Source organism: Cyprinodon tularosa, unplaced genomic scaffold (assembly GCF_016077235.1).
Source record: "Cyprinodon tularosa strain WSP-4 unplaced genomic scaffold, ASM1607723v1 ctg111, whole genome shotgun sequence".
Classification (NCBI taxonomy): Eukaryota; Metazoa; Chordata; class Actinopteri; order Cyprinodontiformes; family Cyprinodontidae; genus Cyprinodon; species Cyprinodon tularosa.
This window is the reverse complement of record NW_024037905.1, coordinates 318,000-338,495: the sequence shown is the minus strand read 5'-3', so window position 1 is coordinate 338,495 and position 20,496 is coordinate 318,000. Positions and strand designations below refer to the sequence as shown.

The 20,496-nt window shown below is 37.4% G+C and overlaps 1 protein-coding gene across 1 annotated transcript; it reads right to left on the bottom strand.

Moving 5' to 3' along the window:
• Positions 1 to 8,920: 8,920 nt before the first annotated feature.
• On the bottom strand, positions 8,921 to 14,906 carry LOC119791987. Its single transcript, XM_038298409.1, has 7 exons — positions 14,714 to 14,906; positions 12,923 to 13,030; positions 12,771 to 12,827; positions 12,533 to 12,691; positions 12,161 to 12,320; positions 11,871 to 11,971; positions 8,921 to 10,695 (listed from the first exon to the last, which is right to left on the bottom strand). Exons 1-7 carry the CDS (start codon positions 14,723 to 14,725, stop codon positions 10,531 to 10,533), a joined length of 762 nt encoding a protein of 253 aa, XP_038154337.1. The 5' UTR covers positions 14,726 to 14,906; the 3' UTR covers positions 8,921 to 10,530.
• Between the last annotated feature and the right edge of the window lie 5,590 nt (positions 14,907 to 20,496).

Genomic DNA, 20,496 nt, shown 5'->3' with positions numbered 1-20,496 from the left:
TTTAACCATTTATTATTTTTTATCAGAGCATGAAAAAACACAAAAAAATGCTAAATGGGTATGTTATTTAAAGGGTATATACATATAGGCTAAGATACGAGCAGCAAATTTGAATTACATCATTTGCTGTGAAGAACTTTAAATCGAGTCGCTTTCTACATTTACAGTAATAGGGAAAAAAAGAGGAAGGTGTTGCATAAATCAAGACAAAAAGGCTTATGGTACTCAACAACAAAAAAAAAAAAAGAAAAAGTTCAAATGTTTATATTTATGGTGGAGTAAAAACATGCTACAGCATTTTATCAAACAGAAAAAAAATATATATGTATATATACCGCCTGTACTTTTTCAAGTAAGAGAACTTGACCAAAGCCCTTTAAACTACATTCAGTCATTTACCCACTCATCAATGGTAGCAATCTACATTGTAGCCACAGCTGCCCTGGGGCACACTGACAGAAGCGAGGCTGGCGTACACAGGTGCCACAGGTCAGACAATGCGGGTGAAGTGTCTTTGAAAAGCATGTTGTTTAGAAGGTGTTTATGTGATAAAAAAAATTACCATACAAATTAAGTCTTATGGGAGGGATGATTCTGGACTTTTCTAGAGATTGACCAATCAGCAAGAGATTGGAAATGGCTGATTTTTAATTGATCGTCTCATATTAGCAAAAAAACAGATGAATGTTAAGGGTCTTGCAAATTTTCTCTTCATCTCTGATTGGTTACCAGCACGTCAAATAGTAGGCAGACTATTCAGTAAATACATCAAAACTAATATGGATAGCTTTCATTCTATAAACACATCAGTCAACACTCTGGTTTATTCAAAATAACATAATTGTTAAAGATAGTGTCTTTAATACATGAATAGGGAGGGATAACATTGTTATTGCTGGAATTTTGTTGGATCCAAGAACGTCGCACCTAAAAGCTGCACTGCAGTTCTATGTTTTAAAGTTTTTTGATGAAAAAAAAAGTTAAGACATGAGCATCTGCCAGGAAAAGGAGCATAGTTTTTTGTAATCATTAATCTCCCAAAATCTTCTCTTTTCGTTTTAATTTTTTAATAAAACAATAAACTGATCAAGAGGAAAGTCCATTATTGGTGCACATGTACATCTAGGAGCTATTCTTTAAATTCTAACCATAATCTGAAGATTCAGTTGTCTGTTAATCAGTTCAGTGTTTTCAGTCATGAATCCATGTGAATCCACATTGGCATGATGAATTGTGTCCTTCGTGGTAGGAGTTCTCATTGACCCATCTGAGCAAAGATCAGCTTCAAGCTCACGTCTCCTTCAATAATTTTCATCGCTGACCTCTTCTTCCTCGTCATATTTCCTGTTTAGGGACTGCTTTTTGTGCTTACCCTTCATCCGTCTCTTGCTGGCGAAATCGGGGTTAGCCTCCTTCACGTGGATCTGCTCGTGCTTCCTAAGCAGGGCGGGGACCGTGAAGCCCTTCCCGCACGTCTCGCATGTCCAGGGTTTCTTGCACGAGTGAGTCCTTTTGTGGACGTTGAGGTGGGACGCCAGCTTGTAGGTCTTTCCGCAGACGTCGCAGCTGAAGGGACGCTCATTGGTGTGTAGCCGGATGTGGACCTTCAGGTTTCCGACTTGCGTGAAGCTCTTGTCGCACAGTTGACATCGATAGGGTCTCTCTCTGGTGTGGATCCTCAGATGAACTCTCAGGCAGTACTTACTAGAGAACTTCTTCTGACAGACGGGACATGGGATCTTTGTTTTTGGTAGGTGGTCTTGCTGGTGCCTCTTCAGATCAGACAGGTAAACGAACGTCTTCCCACACTGTGAGCAGAGGTACTGGCGGTCGCCGATGTGGTAGCCCATGTGTCTCTTCAACAGGCTGGGGACAAGGAACCTCTTCCCGCAGCGCTCGCACATGTGCGGGCGATCCCGGGTGTGCCAGCGCTCGTGGTTGGACAGCTTGAACGCCGTCGGGAAGGTTTTGCTGCAGTGCTTGCAGGGGAACGTCATCTGGCTGGTGTGGCATTCCATGTGGCGCTTGAAGTAGGTGGACTGCGTGAAGCCCTTATTGCAGATGTTGCAGTAGAAGGGTTTTTGCCCGCTGTGGGCCAGGATGTGCTTCGTCAGGCTCTGCAGTTTGGTGAAGCACTTGCCGCACTGACCACAGGCGTAGGGGCGCATCGTGCTGTGGGTCTTCAGGTGGTTGTTGAGGAAAGCCTGCGTGCGGAAGCTCTTGTTACACGCTGAGCACTGAAAGGGCTTCTCTCCTGTGTGGATGCGCTCATGGTCCAAAAGCTTGGACTGATAGGGAAAGCTCTTATCGCACACGGAGCAGGTAAATCGATCATTCTGGAGTCTCAGCTGCCTCTTTCGTCTTATGCTCGGCCTTGGGTCGTCGTCGTCGCTTAGTCTGCCTGGGGGAAGCGGCGGTAACGCTGGGAGAGACATCGAGTTGGTGGCGATCTGTGAAACCCACTGATGTAAAGTGACCCGCTGGGTTTGTGGCTTCTGGCTGTCCTTCGCTAAACTGGAAGCAGTCTTTACTGGCACTTGAACAACTCTGAAAGGGATGGATTTCAGAGGCAGCTTCTGTAACTCTGGCCTTTCAGGCCCCGCTTGTGTTCCATCTCTCCTCTCACTTTGAGGAGTCGCTGAAGCCTGCTGCTGCTGTTCAGAACTTTTTTCCATCTGGGGGTTCTGGCTTTGCCCCGTTGCTGTGGCAGCCTTCTCCTTTGCTTCATTTCCAGAGGGTGCTTTGTCACTAATTGACCCTTCCTGCTGAGGCGCATCAACAGAACCCGCCGGGCTTGCAAGATCATCGGAAAAAGCACCAAGATCTTCACTGTCACTGAGAGGGGCGGGGCTGTTCTCAGCAGCTGGGACCTCGGGCTGCTTTTGTGGCTGTGGTGGTGGAGGCGGCGTTTCTACTGGTTTGGGCATGAAGGCCAGGGAAGAGAGCACCGGGTCGCCCACAGAGGTGGAGACGGTTGCTGTGGAAAAAACAGCAGTTTTAAAAAGGATTTTATACAAAATAAAACAAGTTTCTTCTTTTTCACCTTAACCTCACAAAAAAAATTTATCCGTGTTGGTATGTCCCATAAATCGCATTAAGAAATATTGAAGTGTAGTCTACCTTTAACTCCTAGGAGTCCTTTGCTCTGATGATGTTGCAGGAGAGTCTTTAGATCTCCACGGTCAGGGAGGAAACCCCCACATGCATCAAGGACGGTGGCATCTGTTGAGATCATGGCACCAAGCTAAAGCAGAAGCACAGAGAATGGAAATTAGGAGAACAGTCTCTTCTAAACAACTATATTGTATCTGATTATATATAAAAATGTCTGCAAAAATGCTAGGCGTGCATACTTGGGACAGATTAGGAACGGGAAGAAGTTGCTCTAGCTTGCACACCAGGCCAGCAATCAAGGCTTGCAGGGCTGTGTCAAACTTGACGCCGTACTGAACAGGGAAAACTTCCTGCGAAGAGAGGTTGATCCATGTGTTAAGCGAACATCATGAGTCATCCAGGTCATAGTAATTCAAAAAAAAAAAAAAAAATAAGAAAATTAAAAAAAATCCACCGGACTTTGTTTCCAAGTTTGAAGACGTTTCGTTTCCCATTGAGAATTTAACTGAAAAAGATTCCTGAATGGGAAGCGAAATATCTTCAAACTTTGAAACAAAGTCCAGTGGATCGTTTTTTTAATTTTCTTATTTTTGATTTACAGCCAAGATTAAAATCAACAGGCAGGCCTCACCTGAAAGAAGCGCTTCCTCTCAGTGGGATTTTTAAGGAGATTTTGGATCAGGACCATGAAGTTTGTCTGGGATTTCTCCACCTCCCTATCCTTCTATGGCACAACAACATTTCAATCAGATTTTATCTATGCTTAGTGATCTAGAAGATTGCGATTAGTTGGTAAACACGCATATAACTGGTGTATGAACAAGTTGCACACATACTGTCGAGGAGGTTATCTTTAATTTATTTATAAGGGTCTGAATAGTTTTGGAATCTGGTGGGCCGTCATTCTGAAGCAGGTCCAAGATTATCTAAGTGAGCAAACAGAAATGCAATGTAATCAGGAAAAAAAAGAAGAAAACAAAGAATCTGAGTGTCCTGTTGCATGCATAAAAAAGAAAAATCACCCTCGCTCTTAAGCCGAGGATAAGTTGTGCAGTCTGCTTGAAACTCAGAAGCTCAGGAACAGTCTGCGTCACCATGGTCACAAACTCCTCTACTTTGCAGTAATGCTTCACGTTCTTCTGCCGTATGACCTGCCATATGTATGAATAGGTCAGCTGCAGCGGGGAGGCCAGCAGGCGGAGGGAGGGCAGCGGAAGGGCACCTCCTGCAGATGGAAGCAAGCATGAAAACAGTTAGTGCGGGTTAGATGTGCAATAATAAAACATTACACAATTCATGATTTAAAACCTCTGCTTTTTTCAGTCACCAAAAGATCTAATTAACATATATTTCAAGATACATTAATTATTGACATTCTTGACATTTGAGAAAACATTCAACCCAGTTTGATCCACAAATCATAAAGCAAAATGAGTCTGCTGAAGATTTATTTTCTGTCTTTGTGGTCTTTTGGCAGACTTAAGAGTTTAGATCTTAAGTCTGCCAAATCAGATCTTTAGTCTAGATCTGAAGGAGTTTAGAGTATGCATTAATCTGTTGCTTCTGTCATGGACTTAAATACCAAAACAATCAACAAATTAAGACAAAAGCATAATTCAATTGAATTCAGGTTTTGTTTATAAAGAGCCAATTCACAACATATGTCATCTCAAGGCACTTAATAATTAAACCAGATCATACAGTCATATTGATTCAGTTTCAGTTGATTGAGTTATCTATCTAAGGAAAACCAGATTGCATAGAACCATTGACTAGAAAGCAATCCCTCAAACCGAGCAGGGTAGTAGCGAGAGAAAAAAAAAACTCCCTTTTAGCAGGAAGAAACCTTCTGCAGAACCATAACTACTAATATATGATGTCAAATGTTGAAGCTCTCAGTAATAAACCCCCTGGACAGTCTCCTATTTAGTCAGGCAACAAGCAAAAACATTAAGGAGTGTGACCCACAAACAATGGCTATACGGGCTAGTCAAAGTCAAGGGCAGTATCAACTAGATTTGTGACAGAAATGAGCTTGAGCCACTCTGCAAAACATGAAGAAAATTATGTAAAACTGTGAGCATCCTCTACAGAAGATTTTTCAGTAAGAAGCTTCTCCAGATCCGGTGCAAGACAGACCAGCTACAGAAGATCCTTCCTGCCTAAAGCTATCAACACCTACAACACCTGTTTAAAAAAATGACGTATGAGATATTGCAACATTTAATTTCCCTTTGGGGTTAATTAAATAGTATTGACCTGAAAAGGAAATGGGAAACAATATGATTTAATATCTACAGAGACACAAACAAACGCTTACAGATCTAATTGCACAGGTAATGTAGTTTAAATAAATACCTAAAACCTGATTGCACAGGTCCTATGTTTTGGTCCATTTCGAGGTAAAATCCAGTGCTGCCGCAGGGGGGCGCTGCAGCAAGGAGCGCATGCTTTTCAGAGTGCAGACGGAGTTGTTTTTAGAAAAGTGCACGTCTGCGCGTGCCCGTGCAGTGATGGAGAGATTGAGCGCCAAGCAAGCTACTGTCAGACTTAAATTCAAACTTTACAATCGGATATCACTCCATTACCCCAATGTTTCATTAGTCGCTTCAGATAGCGTGACATATTGAGACGGACCGCGCATTCGGATGGCTTCATTTAGAAGATAAAAATCACAAAGCATTCACAGCTTGTTAATTACCCGACCTTCTTATTATACATCTGCCTTAAACGGAGTAAACGTATGTGTTTATGTTGGTGATAAGGAAGAAACAGACTCCTCGAAGCAAATGAAGCTTCGTCCAATTTCTTTTTTTATACCATTATCGACAGCAGCTACAGTTAGCTTAGCAACTTACCTGTTGTATTGGTCCGTCTGTCCATACTGGCCTATAAATGTGCGCCTGGCTCACCCAACTAAGCGAGACTCAAGGTAAACAAATAAACCAACAGATTATGCTTGAATATAATAGTTCAAAATATTTAACCGTCTTATCTCGGGCGTCAAGTCACGAAGAATAATGGCGGCCACCGAGTGCCAGCCTTCCAAAACAAAAGCCTGGCTACTTCCGCCGGAAGTTTCTGTATAAAATAAAAGCACCGACTTTAAATATGTTGCATTCGTTTCGGTTCTAACAAGATCAGCTCGACTAGGAGAATAAAAAATTACATTATAATACGGTTTGAATGTTTCTTTCAAACAATAAGAGAGCACACCTGACAAGGTCAACACTGTAAAATTTGTTTAAAGGTCAATAATGGGGTTTATATACAGTGGAAATATGATATATAGCATGAAAAATACACTTAATTCCCAATCCCCTATCTAAAACAAATGATCCATCCTTTATGTACAGTTTATAGTTCTGGGATTTTCTGTTTATAATCTTGTCTTTTTTTTTATATAATGTCATCCTTGCTTTCTGTAAATTTAAGTCTGGAGTTTCAATAATTTTATAGCAAATACTTGTTTTATTTTTGAAAATAAATTAAAATATGAAAGAATCAAGCATATTATTAATTTGTTTGTGAACTCTTTATTGTAGGCATGTCCAAAGTTGGTCCTTGAAGGCAGCTGTTCTGCAGGTTTTAGAGCTTTTCTGCTTCAGCAAAGCTGATTTCTATTGATAGAGGATCAACAGGCTTTTGTTGAAATGCAATAATCAGGACCAGCTGTTTTGAAGCAGAGAAACCTCTAAAACCTGCAGGACAGCGACCCTCGAGGACCCACTTTGGACATGCCTTCTTTATAGTCTTTTTTTTTGCCTGCGTTACTAAATGATCCTGCTATTTCATAATTCCTATTGTGAGATGCCTTGGTCAATGTCTGGGACCACTGTCTAATTTAGATCAGAGTTATAATATACATATTATCTAAAGTGGTAAATACTGTAACTATGTAAATAAGCCGGCACACTGAGCCTGCTTGGTTGCAACTGATACTGTTGACTGTAAGGTTCCTTTATCTGCTTGAATTAAGTGAACTTGAAAGTGACTAATCAAAAATTCTGTGATGTAATGTCTAAAAGAATATTTAATAAAATAAGTTATAGCTTAAAGCTATTGAACCTGGAGACATTGTCTTTTTTATACTTTGCTTTAATAGAGACTCATCCATTTATCCATCATGGATCAGAAATAAATAATGTAAATACTTCATAGACAACAGCATACAGGATATTTGATATTCTCAAATATATGTTACTGCCTGACATATTGATAGTTAATCTCAGTTCTGTTGTATTTCTCCATGAGTTATTTTACAAATATTTCCCAATAAGAATACAATGCCGCCAAGATGGGATTTAGAAAAAAAAAATATATTTTTATCTATTTTCACCCATTAACCCATAACATAAAATGAAGATAATCTTTTAATCATATGATAATATCTTCAAGTTTTACGTTGCATAACTTAAAAGGGCCTCTAAAGTCAGAATTCAAGTTGGAAAGTTTTTTTTTACCAATGTACCATGCAAACTCCTTTGGTGAATACATTTACAACAGTTTGTAAGAGTACAAATATTCAGACAAATGGATCATTAAAGCTTGTAATTCTAACAAAAGTTTGTTCTGTCATGAAACAAACTGATTAGGTGTTACTTTCAGTTTTTCAACACTGGGTCTTTTCTGCAAAAATAGCCTCTTGAGTTTGTTCCTGGTTTTAATTTATCCTGGGAGTTACAATCCTTTGGAGCATTCAAAGATAAATACATATTTAAACAGCTTATATTTTTAACGCATAGAACTTACTACGTTTAGATGGCATTTGATTTGTTTTCTAGTTTCCCTTTTGATGACGACAAAAACAAACATCAAAAAAATGCTTTATTATTTGAAAATCAAAATACATGTTTCAAGTTTTGGTTTATATTTGAAGTGTGTTGAACTAGGCACTAGGCCCATGTCAAAATTCTTACTCAAATGTTAAAATGCTACTTTCTACTTAACTTTCATAACCGTAAAATAAAACTTTTTCTTTTCCATGTACTAAACCCTGACCTATGATTTTATTCTGTGGTAGTGAAGTATTTATTTAATTTTGGCTATAATTGGTCGTAAAATAATGAAATGTCACATGAAAATTTAAATCTATAAATATCATTCCCTGAAAATGTTGTTTTGCTGCCTGTACACTAATAAAACATAATAGGCTGTAAATTAAACCAAATTAGCTCTGTCTGATGCTGTATTGCAAAATGCAATTTACTCAAACCATAGCACAGTTGTTACCAAAGTGGATTACAATTACATTTTTTGTGTCGTCTCAGCAAGTCATTTAGACTTGGCAAAGTTTTTACACTGGATGCCCTTTGTGGGGCTCCCAGGATTTGAACTCTGGTCATCTGCATTGCAGTGAAGCACAAACCACTTCACCATGGAGTTTTATACATGTAGATAAGTTATTGAGATCAAATAAAAAATGGGTGATGCATCGTTTAAATTATAACTACTCTATACCCAAAAGTACAAGGTATAAAATATCAAAGTGATGAAATCGTCATCTCGCTCCGTTGGCACAGGCTCAGTTTGGATTTTAGCTTAAAATGAATGTATTCCAAATCTGTCCTGCTTTAACTTCACTGTTTTCATTTACCTACAATTAAAATCAGTTTTAGAAGATTTTTGTTTTTTATCCCAGTGTTGCTTTGGATTGCATTTGTCTCAGAAGGAAAAGGTAATCAGGTTGCATTCTGTTGATTCAAATTATGTTTAACTGCAATTTAAGCATTCAAATACTTTTTGAAAATGTCAACTAACACGGGCTGGGTGATACATGATTCTGGGTTAGAAGAAAACACTGAAGGAAGAGCCAGTGATATTTTATTTAACATTTCGATCATATTTGATCCTGAACTTGGGCTTGCCTTCTTATCCCTGAAATTCAAACCTTGATCTGGATTTTCCCTTATCAACTTAGATTTAATTAAATGTAACATTGCCACCTAGTGGACAAGTACTAGTACTTCACATTCAACTTGAATCAATAATAAAAAAAAAAACAAATAAAAAAACAGATTATTTTCTGTAGCCAAAAGAAAGCCAAAGTCACACCAGTGTTACATGAACTGCAATATGAAAACCATGACTCTACAACATTTGGATTTTAATTAAGTCTGTTGTTGAAACTGTTGGAAACACTAGATGTTTTTTGAAGACATTCAAAAGTGTAACAAAATATCTTAAACATCACACACACAAATACACATAGAGTTACAAAATCAAAATGTTTGAATATCTTTGAAGATAGTAAAGGCTTTCTAGGTTTTTAACCTTATCCAAAACATTGCACTATGTAACAAACTACATGTTACTGGACTGTTACGGAAATAAATCCTGTGTATTTTTATTGAAATACCAACCAGTCCCTGGAGATTGGGCTATATAGCCTGCGGTCTGCAGAGATTCTTTGCCTGTTGATTCATAGAGATCTGTCGACATTGGTCATGTTTGTAACTGGCACTTCCTCCAGCCTACGGCCTGCTCTTTTGTGATGAGAACAATCCCTCCTTATGCTCCTCACTGAGCTCATCCGTTCATCTATTTGTCTGCCTCTATCTCCCTCACTTTGCCTTGCTGTGCCTGTCCTGTCTCTCGCTCCCGGACTCTGACACATAAAGTACAAGAGCACTCACACTCTAAGAGTCATGCTCTCATGACTGAAACTGATTGACTTCTTAACTGAGGCATTAAAAACCTCCCAACACACTCGCAGCGGCTGAGGAGCGGCAATAGTTCACTGTTCAACAGCTTCGAAGCACAATGACCAAATTCAAAGGGCCTCTGGCCATGGCTATCTGCCAGCTGCTCAGATCTTTGATTCAGAAAGTCAGGGATTTGTTGAACCAATTAGAGTGTTGTTTGTGACCAGTAGGTCCATAATTCCTGATGGATAACAGATCTCCGCAATGTCAACAACAAGTACAAGATAAGTTGTACCAGCCCCCATTTTTGTTGTTGTTATTACTTTTTACAGAATACTTTCCAAAGATGTCGGCATAGGAGCTATTTTGACTTCATGTGCAGCTATAGAGAAATGAAAAGATAATCACTTCAACATCAAGACTCTTCCAGTTTAAAATAACAGTGTCTGACTTGTGTGGCATTGTGCTGATGTGAAGCCTGCTGATAAGCTCCAAAATGAGACCCAACACCACCCTGAGAAACATTAAAGTGGCTTTTAACTTCTCCAAACCAACCGGCTAAGAGCTGCTGTTCACCAGTCAAGACACCTTCATGTTTTTACTTCAGTATCCAGTTTCGGAGCTGCTCTTGAGTCCTGTCTGGACCCAAGAGCAGGGGGGGAACTTTGCCAACACGCCTTTCCTTTACATGAGCTCTCTCTCATCCAGTTTCTCTGGTGCTTGAGCAAAAAAAGTGACAGACCACACTGATTTTTCCACGCTTTATCACGCTTCATCCACTCTCATGTTCAGAAACTGCCTCCCCCGTTGGCTGGCTGTCAGCGGCGTGGGTGACTGTTTGAAGTGGGATGGAGACAGACACAGTTGGGATCATATCAGGAGATGCGGTTTGGCTGTTTGAAGTGCTGCACGCCAGCAGCCTTCTCCTAGACTTCACCTATAGAAAACATTCAGAAAATTAACATAAAAAGATACAAGAAGCGCAAATGGCAGATGATCGTAAAAGTGGGCTCGATATTACCAGGGCTCCAAATACCACCTAAATATTTAATGAGCTGTCAAACTTACAAGCCTTGTCTTCCTGAAAAATGCTCTTTAAAATGTGGGCAGATAATCTCATGTGATTTGGTAGAAGTGGAGATGCAAACACATAAAATCTATGTGGGAGGAAATTCAGCGTCCGGAATTTCCTTTTAAAGAAAACTTTGAGGCTTTTAAAACCAAAAGGCAATTAACCGATTTTACTCTACGATCTGAGGTTAAACAGTTTGTTCCATGTAATCTGCCTTCAATTTACCTCGGAAGTTAAAAACAAATCTGAGAATAAAATTGCACTTAACATAACCATGTCTTCTTTATTTTGTACGTCCAAGTTTTAAAAGTATGCTCACAAATAGAGGTTATGCATTAATGAGTATGATCAAACTTATTATTACATTTCCCACTACATTTTTCATGCTGCACCAAAGACCTGATGCCCAAACACTGGATCTAGATAAGATGTTATTATTGCATAGTATCGATACTAAAGACAAATCTTTTTTTTTTTGCATATTTTTGCTGTTGATGATTTTAGATTTCTGGGTTTTTATTTTGCATATTTATTTAGCAAGAAAGCTTGTTCCATGGTTAGACTTTCTTTCATGCCTTTAATATTTTTGCCGATTTTAATCTCAGCCGTATTAAGAATGGTATCAAGTATCAAATATCTCTTTGATATGGATGTTGAATTTTTTTTTAGCATTTTAGCATAATGGAAAACCTGATTTAAAGCTGATATTTTAACCCTGAAACACTGTTTCGTAAACACCATCTATCTGCTGATCAATATGATGAAATAAACAAGTAATAATACCATATGGTATAATTACTACTTTGCTAACAGCAATTTTTTTATTGTAGACGAAATAAGATACTTTAAAGCATTTGAAAGCATTATAAAAAAACTAAAATTGTCATGGAACAAATACAAATAAAAATAAAAATCCAAACAAACTGCTGATTAAGGATCAGTAAAAGTCCTTATTTCTATTTCCAAGTTGCATTTTAAAATATACATATATGCTTTGAGGAATAGTTATAATCCCCTAAACATTAAATAGTTCTTCTTACCTGCCAAACTATCAGCACAACACAGGCTATGAACGGTATTATCACCAAAAGCAAGGGGCTTCTCTTTAACCAGCTGTGTTTACGACTCTTCTCCTGACCTTCTGCGAAAAGAGAATCATTGCAGCTGTAATGAAATATGCTTAGACACGAGAAATAAGATAGTGGGTAAGCATGACATCATGCTTATTGAACAACATTCAATCAATAACTGTATTTTTTTTTTTTTCCTTTGGGATTTTTCAAGTGTCTGCTTAAATAAAACTGTTTAGAAATCCAGATAAAACATGTACCTGGTGTTTGTTGATGATTAAGGCAAGGTGGTGGCTTGCATGATAAGGTTGATGTTCCATGCGTTGCAACATGTAAGAGGTCTTGGATGTAGTCAAAGTAAAGTCCAGAAAGTAAGCTCTTTTCTTGGTAGTGGCACTGGAAGACTTGCATTGCTGTTTCCTGGGGGGATCAGCCAAAAAAAAAAAAAAAACATCCTGAAATTGTTCACTAATGCAATTAAATGTGCAAAGCAATCCCTAAACCGTTGCTTTGTCTTGACTTCAGAGATGCCTCTCAGAATAAAAGTCATTTGAAATCTTTTTGACCTAATAAGTAAAACATCACATTTGCATTTAAAGGGCATGCAGTGCGTGAAGCTCCTTGTTACCCACCAGCTCTTCGTGTTCAAAGGTGAAGCGTAAACTCTTCAGCATTGCAATGAAGACAATTATGTTATCTTTGTTGGAAGACATGGAACCAAACATATTGGCCAGCTTTCGAAGACTTTGCTCCAAAGGATAGATATTTAGAACCACCCAGCACGTGCCGGCCTGTCATGCACGCAAACAATCAGAAAACCTTCTAAGTTATCATAAAATTCCTCTTTTCTCATCTGTTTGTTATACGTACCACATCTTTGGGAATATAACTAACAGGAATCTCATAATCAGAGGGGATATTCTGCTTCTGCAGTGGAATTAAAGAAAGAAAAGAAAAGCATTAGAGTCAATTCAGAAAGGTATGCTTTCTGTGTGTTATGAACAGCAAGATAATACTCTCACCAACACGGACAGCTTGTTCACATCATCAGTGATAGGCGTTCCAAATTTCCCAGAACAGAGATGGAAACTTGAAAAAAGACCCCAGAGGACACAAGTTGTGCTGATGATCTAAATCCAGAATATTGATACCAAAGATTATTGTCTCACCCCAGATTAGATGACATCAACATACATATATAGTTGGGTTGTATTTACAGTAGAAAGTGACTATCAGCTTGCACTGAAGATGATACCTTGTGGAGGGCAAGGGCTCTTTACCAGGGGTGCTATTCTTCCAGGGTTTTGAACAGTAGGAAAAAAAAATGTCTGCAGAAGTTTGCTTAGTGTTTGATCATTCAAACACCTATACAAACCTTTTTTTTTTTTTTACGTTTGAATTCTGTAATACTGAATTTAAAATCGTCTGATCTCATTGTTCTGCACTACTTTTAGGCTCCAAGAGAAACCTTTTTGTTGTAAACAAATTAAACTTGTTTTGATTTTTTTTCTTATCACCCAGTAAATTCTTCTGTTTGTTATACTATTCTATCAGATTCAGTTTTTTTCTTTTTATTATAATAGCATTTTAAAGAAAGCTGATTAGTTTGATCTTTACAGCTCCCGTGATGTCAGTAATCTGAATTAGACTTCATTTCCTATATTTAATGTACTTTTAAAACCTTTGTATTATTTAAAATCTTGACATCTGTATCCACTATTGCAAAAAAAAAAAAAAAATTGGTCTAAAGATTTAGATTCTTTTTTTTTAAACAAAGAATAATTAGCATTAGTAGCACCTGAAAGTGTAGAAATTCCAATATTTCTGTGGCTTTAACCGGTACCGAATCAACCCTTTTTTAAAGCTAATTGGCTTTCAAAACAATCATTAAGATATTTCATATTCATATATATGAAAAACTGGGGTGACAGTGGTGTTGGATACAAGAGTTTGCCCTGCAACCAGAGGGTTGTCAGTTCAAGCTCTGGTTTTCTTTGTTGTTGTGTCCTTGGGCAAGACACTTCACCCAAATGGACTACTAATGGTGGTCACAGGGCAGCCTGGCTTCTGTCAGTGAGTCAGCTGTGGGGCAGCTGTGGCCAGTGTAGCTTGCAACCGTAAGTGTGTGAGTGAATTGGTGAAAAACTGCAGTGTAAATATAAATGTGTCAAATATTAAATCCTTAAAAGGAGAATATTACAAACACAAGAAGCAGGGTATTTGGTTTTGTAAAGCTGTCAGATTAAGTCCTACATAAACTTTAACTTATTATTTTTGCAAAAAAGTTTTAAAATGTTAATAGGTTGAACTGATTACAGCTGATTCACATTGATTATTTGGTTGATTTCTTTTTATAGAACATAAAAGAATATTTGTAAAATTTTTAATTTAGCAAATCAAAGTATCAAAGTAGATATATAATCAGAATCATTATTTAGGATCCTATTTTTAAGTAACTTTCTTGAGAAAAAAATAACTGCAAACACAAATAAAATATTTACATTACTGCATGCAGCAACCATTAAGTCCTTAGAGTAGAAAATTATCTCCTGATGGGAGCATTTTGTATTATGACCATGTCTTGTTTTCCCTCTAGGAAGGGCATTTTCCTGCTGTGCTGTTAAAATATCTCACATTTCTATTACTTTGTCTGTATTTTTTTATTTAAAAAAGGTCGGTTTCTGCAAAACCATTAGTAGTTGAAACAGCTGTGTACGAATATAGAAGAGACTGTTATCTTATATGTTAAGCGCCCAGCATACAGTTAGACATTCTGTGCAAAATAGCATTTAAAATGTAAAGGATGTACTTACTTTCTTCCTCATATGGAGCAAAGGTTAAAGGTATCTTAACTCCAGCACATGAAATCCAGCCTTTTGTCTTTAAAAAGAGAACTTAGATCTCTGTGCATGTTTGCATGCATGTAGATGATGTTCAAATGTGTAGTGAAACCCGAGGATTGGCCAGCAGTCTGCTTTGACTTCAGACAAACTGGTGGGGTCTTTTGACGTGGGGGAGAGGCCGCCTACAAGCTGAGTCATTATGTCACGCTCTGACGCTGTCTGAGACTTTTCCATAAACTCCCACGTATCAATTTGGTCATCGGGAGAAGTGGGTGCTTGTTCTCCTGTAAGAATATTTCACTTGGACTATGTCAGGGTTATTCCCCAAGCTGTTGTTTGTAGAAGTGAGAACAGAATGATGAAGATTGCAGTAGATGTTCCTCCATGCTATTTCTTGCTTTATTTAATCATGTAAACTTTCATTTCATTTTTTTAGAGGATTTGTCTGTTCTATTTTTTGTGTGCATCTGCAAATGTTTTGCAGCATAACCTGCTCCTGATACTCCCCAGTAAGTGGACCCACGTAAAAGCCATTATCCATAATTGATTTCCATTATCAAATCAATAGCTGTCACAAGAGAGAGATTCAGGAAATGAGGAAAGCAAATGATAACCAAACTCTTTTATTTCCTGAGCACAGTATACTTTGTTTGCTCGCCCTCATGTCGGGGTTATCCCTGTGGGACAGTAGACGCTAATGTCAGGTTAATTATTCATTAATTAAGCTGTGCAGTAGATTAGCAGCCTTAGTCTTTGCTAATGGGTTTACAGAAATATCAGCTTCATTGATAATAATCAGAAGGACAGTTCAAAGGTTTGAAACAATTCAAAGTGCCAGTAATAAAATGTACCTTTTCACTTAAAGACAGCTTAATGCTGCAATAAGTTAGAAAAAAACCTGTAAAGTTCCCTTAGAAGTTATATGATTATCTTGATACTTTACAGTATTATAACTAGGGCTGAAACAATGAATCGGATAAATCATGATTAATCGATTTTTGAAATAATCTTTCACTAATTTATAATCAATTAATGTTAAACAACAGATTGTAAAACATGCCTTAAGCTGACAAAGCAACATAGTAAGAGCAGTAATTATACCAAGATTGCCCTTTTTTTTTTTTTTTTTTTATATTTTGCATTTAAGATAAAAATCTTTTTTTTTAACCATCAATGAGCTCTATCCAGAACTCAAGTGGAAAAGTTTTACACTGGAAAAACGATCTAAAAATAAGTAAAAATGTCTTAAATGAAGTGTATTTACCCTTAATTTGAGTAGGTAAATGAGATACTTTGCCAATGGAATTAGTATTTTTACTCTTAAAATAAGATAATTAGATAAATATGCACTTGAAATACAGGTGCTGGTCATAAAATTAGAATATCATGAAAAAGTAGATTGATTTCAGTAATTCCATTTAAAAAGTGAAACTTGTATATTATATTCATACATTACATACAAACTCATATATTTCAGATGTTTATTTTGTTTAATTTTGATGATTACAAATGACAACAAATGAAAATCTCAAATTCATCATATCAGAAAATTAGAATATTACTGAAGACCAATAAAAACAAAGGATTTATAGAAATGTTGGCCAACTGAAAAGTATGAACATGAAAAGTATGAGCATGTACAGCACTCAGTATTTAGTTGGGCCTCCTTAGGCCTGTATTACTGCAGCAATGCGGCGTGGCATGGAGTCGATCAGTCTGTGGCACTGCTCAGGTGTTATGATAGCCCAGGTTGCTCTAATAGTGGCTTTTAGCTCTTCTGAATTGTTGGGTCTGGTGTATTGCATCTTCTTCTTCACAATACCCCATAGATTTTCTATGGGGTTAAGGTCAGCAGAGTTTGCTGGCCAATTAAGAACAGGGATACCATGGTCCTTCAACCAGGTACTGGTAGCTTTGGCACTGTGTGCAGGTGCCAAGTCCTGTTGGAAAATGAAATCTGCATCTCCAAAAAGTTGGTCAGCTGCAGGAAGCATGAAGTGCTCTAAAACTTCCTGGTATGTGGCTGCGTTGACCCTGGACCTCAGAAAACACAATGGACCAACACCAGCAGATGACATGGCACCCCAAACCATCACTGACTGTGGAAACTTTACACTGGACTTCAAGCAACGTGGATGAAATGCCTCTCTTCTTTTCCTCCAGACTCTGGGACCTTGATTTCCAAAGGAAATGCAAAATTTACTTTCATCAGAGAACATGACTTTGGACCACTCACCAGCAGTCCAGTCCTGTTTCTCTTTAGCCCAGGCAAGACGCTTCTGACGCTGTCCGTGGTTCAAGAGTGGCTTGACACAAGGAATGCGACAGCAGAAACCCATGTCTTTCATACGTCTGTGTGTGGTGGTTCTTGAAGCACTCACTCCAGCTGCAGTCCACTCTTTGTGAATCTCCCCCACATTTTTGAATGGGTTTTGTTTCACAATCCTCTCCAGGGTGCGGTTATCTCTCTTGCTTGTACACTTTTTTCGACCACATCTTTTCCTTCCCTTCGCCTCTCTATTAATGTGCTTGGACACTGAGCTCTGTGAACAGCCAGCCTCTTTAGCGATGACCTTTTGTGTCTTGCCCTCCTTGTGCAAGGTGTCGATGGTCGTCTTTTGGACAACTGTCAAGTCAGCAGTCTTCCCCATGATTGTGTAGCCTATAGAACTAGACTGAAAGACCATTTAAAGGCTTTTGCAGGTGGTTTGAGTTAATTAGCTGATTAGAGTGTGGCACCAGGGGCCATCAATTTTGAACCTTTTCACAATATTCTAATTTTCTGATATGATGAATTTGAGATTTTCATTTGTTGTCATTTGTAATCATCAAAATTAAACAAAATAAACATCTGAAATATATGAGTTTGTATGTAATGTATGAATATAATATACAAGTTTCACTTTTTAAATGGAATTACTGAAATCAATCTACTTTTTCATGATATTCTAATTTTATGACCAGCACCTGTAAGACAATGTAATTGTGTTTTCTTATTTTAAGTGTTAATATTCTTGTTCTATTGGCAAAATGTCTCTTACCTCCTCAATCCAAGAACAAATGCACTAATTTTAAGAAAAATTACTTATCTAGATTTAGATTTTTTCCAGTGTAGTTTCACCTGGTTCAATTACGTAAAAAGTCTTCTTATTCAATTATTAATCGATAAATTGAAAAGATAATCGACAAATTAATCGATTTGCAAAATAATTGTTAGTTCCAGCCCTAATATACCTTATACTGTAATAGTGAAAATAAACAGTCCCCTCAATAAGGAGCACCTCTCGAATTAAGTATGGCTTCCAGTGTCTGGATGGCAGCAGGAGCTATAAGCATATGGCAAATGCAGTTTAATTCATTTTGGACATTAATGACTTTTTGTTCACATCTGATAACATTTTTTAGCAGTAAGTTAATTAAGTTGACTTTTATGCTGGAGAACATCATTATAAAAGGTGACAGAAATAAAGTTGCAGAATTTGGCTGAAAATCCAGTATTATTACAGCAGCATAACTAGATGCTACAGGCTGTCAAAAAGCATCACAAGAATGCTTTAAGGGTTCTCAGGATGTTTTTTCCCATGTTGTAAATGAAAGAGAGAAAATGATGAAAATGTTTAATAAATACCTGCAAAAATAGAGCATTTTTCCTGTAACTAAAGTGTTACCTAAATTATAACTATATATATCCTTAAGTATTATTTATTTAGAATGATATGAATAAAATTCCTAAAACAGACAAACTTGTTTTTTCACTGCAGCACAGTGACCCACTATTGGACGTTTCCAGACTTCCTTTAAGAGTCCTAAGATTATATAAATATTTTCAAAGGATGTTGCTTTCCCACTGGCGATTATTAATCACATCAACAAAGAGTCTGCCAGCTATAAGCAATGCTGCCGGTGTTTTATTAGGTATACCGGGGAATCTACCTTATGGAAAATCATATTAATGTTCGTTTGATTTAGATCACAATGAAAAATACTATTTGAACAAATTCCCAAAGCATGTCGAGGAAAAAGTTGAATTTTGCACAACTTTATATGGAAAGAGATAAAAGTAGTTTAGCTTACAATAAAGAATAACCCTCTTAAGCCAGAATGATCTCAAGTGGTTGAATCCTTGTCTGGTTTGGGGGAATTCACTCTCTGGAATTTTATCTAAATATTGAGTTTTAAGGTGAGTAGTCATAACAAGGCCTTAGCTAATCAGTTAATAATTAGTCAAGAACTATTTTATGGTAGCGGGTTAAAAATAAATAGTTTAAATGAAAAAAAAAACTTCTTAAAATGTCAGAGAGATATGTTTTAGTTCCAGTAATAAATCCCTTTAATCAAATTAACTGCCTCATGACTGAGGCTGTTTTGACATTCAACTTTTTTAGCCATGTAATCATTCCTCTGAGTGAATAGACGGGTTCACTTTTAATTCTGAAATGCATGGGTAATAAGGATTTATCTGACATCTTACCTTAATAAAATTATCACTAGTGTGATTGGAGTGAACCAGACTGAGACTCAGAAGAAGTTAACATGTTTTATTAATTGATTAATTGATTGAGAATCGTTGACCCTTTTAGTTTGTTGTTGTCATGATTGTTACAATAAGGCTCCAAGAAACTGCTGCCTTAGTGAGATGACAGCTTGGCTAAATTACTACCTCAAACAAAAATAACAATGATAACTAATTTTACATTTTCTCTTGCTTTTTTTTTTTTAGCCAGTGAAGGTTAAGCTGTGTGTGCACCACAATATCACAGCTGAAAAAGAAGGTGAACTAATGACTATAAACACAATATTTCATGCCAGCTTTACCAGCTGGAGACACGTCTATACTAGTAAGGTGGGAAGAATAAGAAAAAAAGAAAAGCAGCAAATTCAGGGGAGAGAAGAGAGGCATTAGTGTGTCCTGACAACAGAAAAACAAAATGTGTTGTCTTAACATTCCCTGTACAAGGTCTATGTAGTCTCACAGGCTTAAACATGTCAGTTTGTACCTGGTTATATGGATGCTGCAACTGGGTACGGGTCTCTTTAAACTTCCCTAACCTGACTTCAAATAGACTGGGGCTTTAAACACAATTTCTTGTCTTAATGTTAAATTACAGTAGCCTGCTGTGTAAAAGCAAATAGAAAAATGATTGCAAAACAAAACTAAGACTAGAACATACAAAAATAGATTTAAAAAAGCATGCAACAGCTAAATTTTGCAATAGAGGAACACTGCTGTCACAGTTCAACTGTTTTCTATGCTTCTTTTTGTGTTTGCAAACTAAATGTTTGTATTTGCAGAACTTTTTAAATACGCTGTGCTTTCATGTTTTTGCAGGGCGTTTCCACCCCTCAGCCCCCATATTAAAGGAAATCCCAGCCCTTTATGAAATCTCAAAATGGTTTCATAACTACAATAAAAATTCCTCATTCTGCATGCTTGATGCTCTTGGTCCAGAAGAGTAGGTTCTTATTTTCTCGATCCCAGCAGGGAAATATGACCTGCATCTGATCCAATAAGATCATATCTAAAAAAGTTACTCAAAACTAAATTAAAAGCAGCATTTTTTTGTTTTCGTCAAATTTACTACATGATTCTTGTCTTTGAGGCTTTTATCATATTCGAGCTAAAAACAGTACCACCTAAAGTGCAGATTTTTTTTGCAACAATAGATCCGCTGTGCTCGACAGATAAAGTGTGGCATCGCAGCACAAACTTGTCATGTGGATTTCATCTACATGTCACTGAAATTATTAGATCT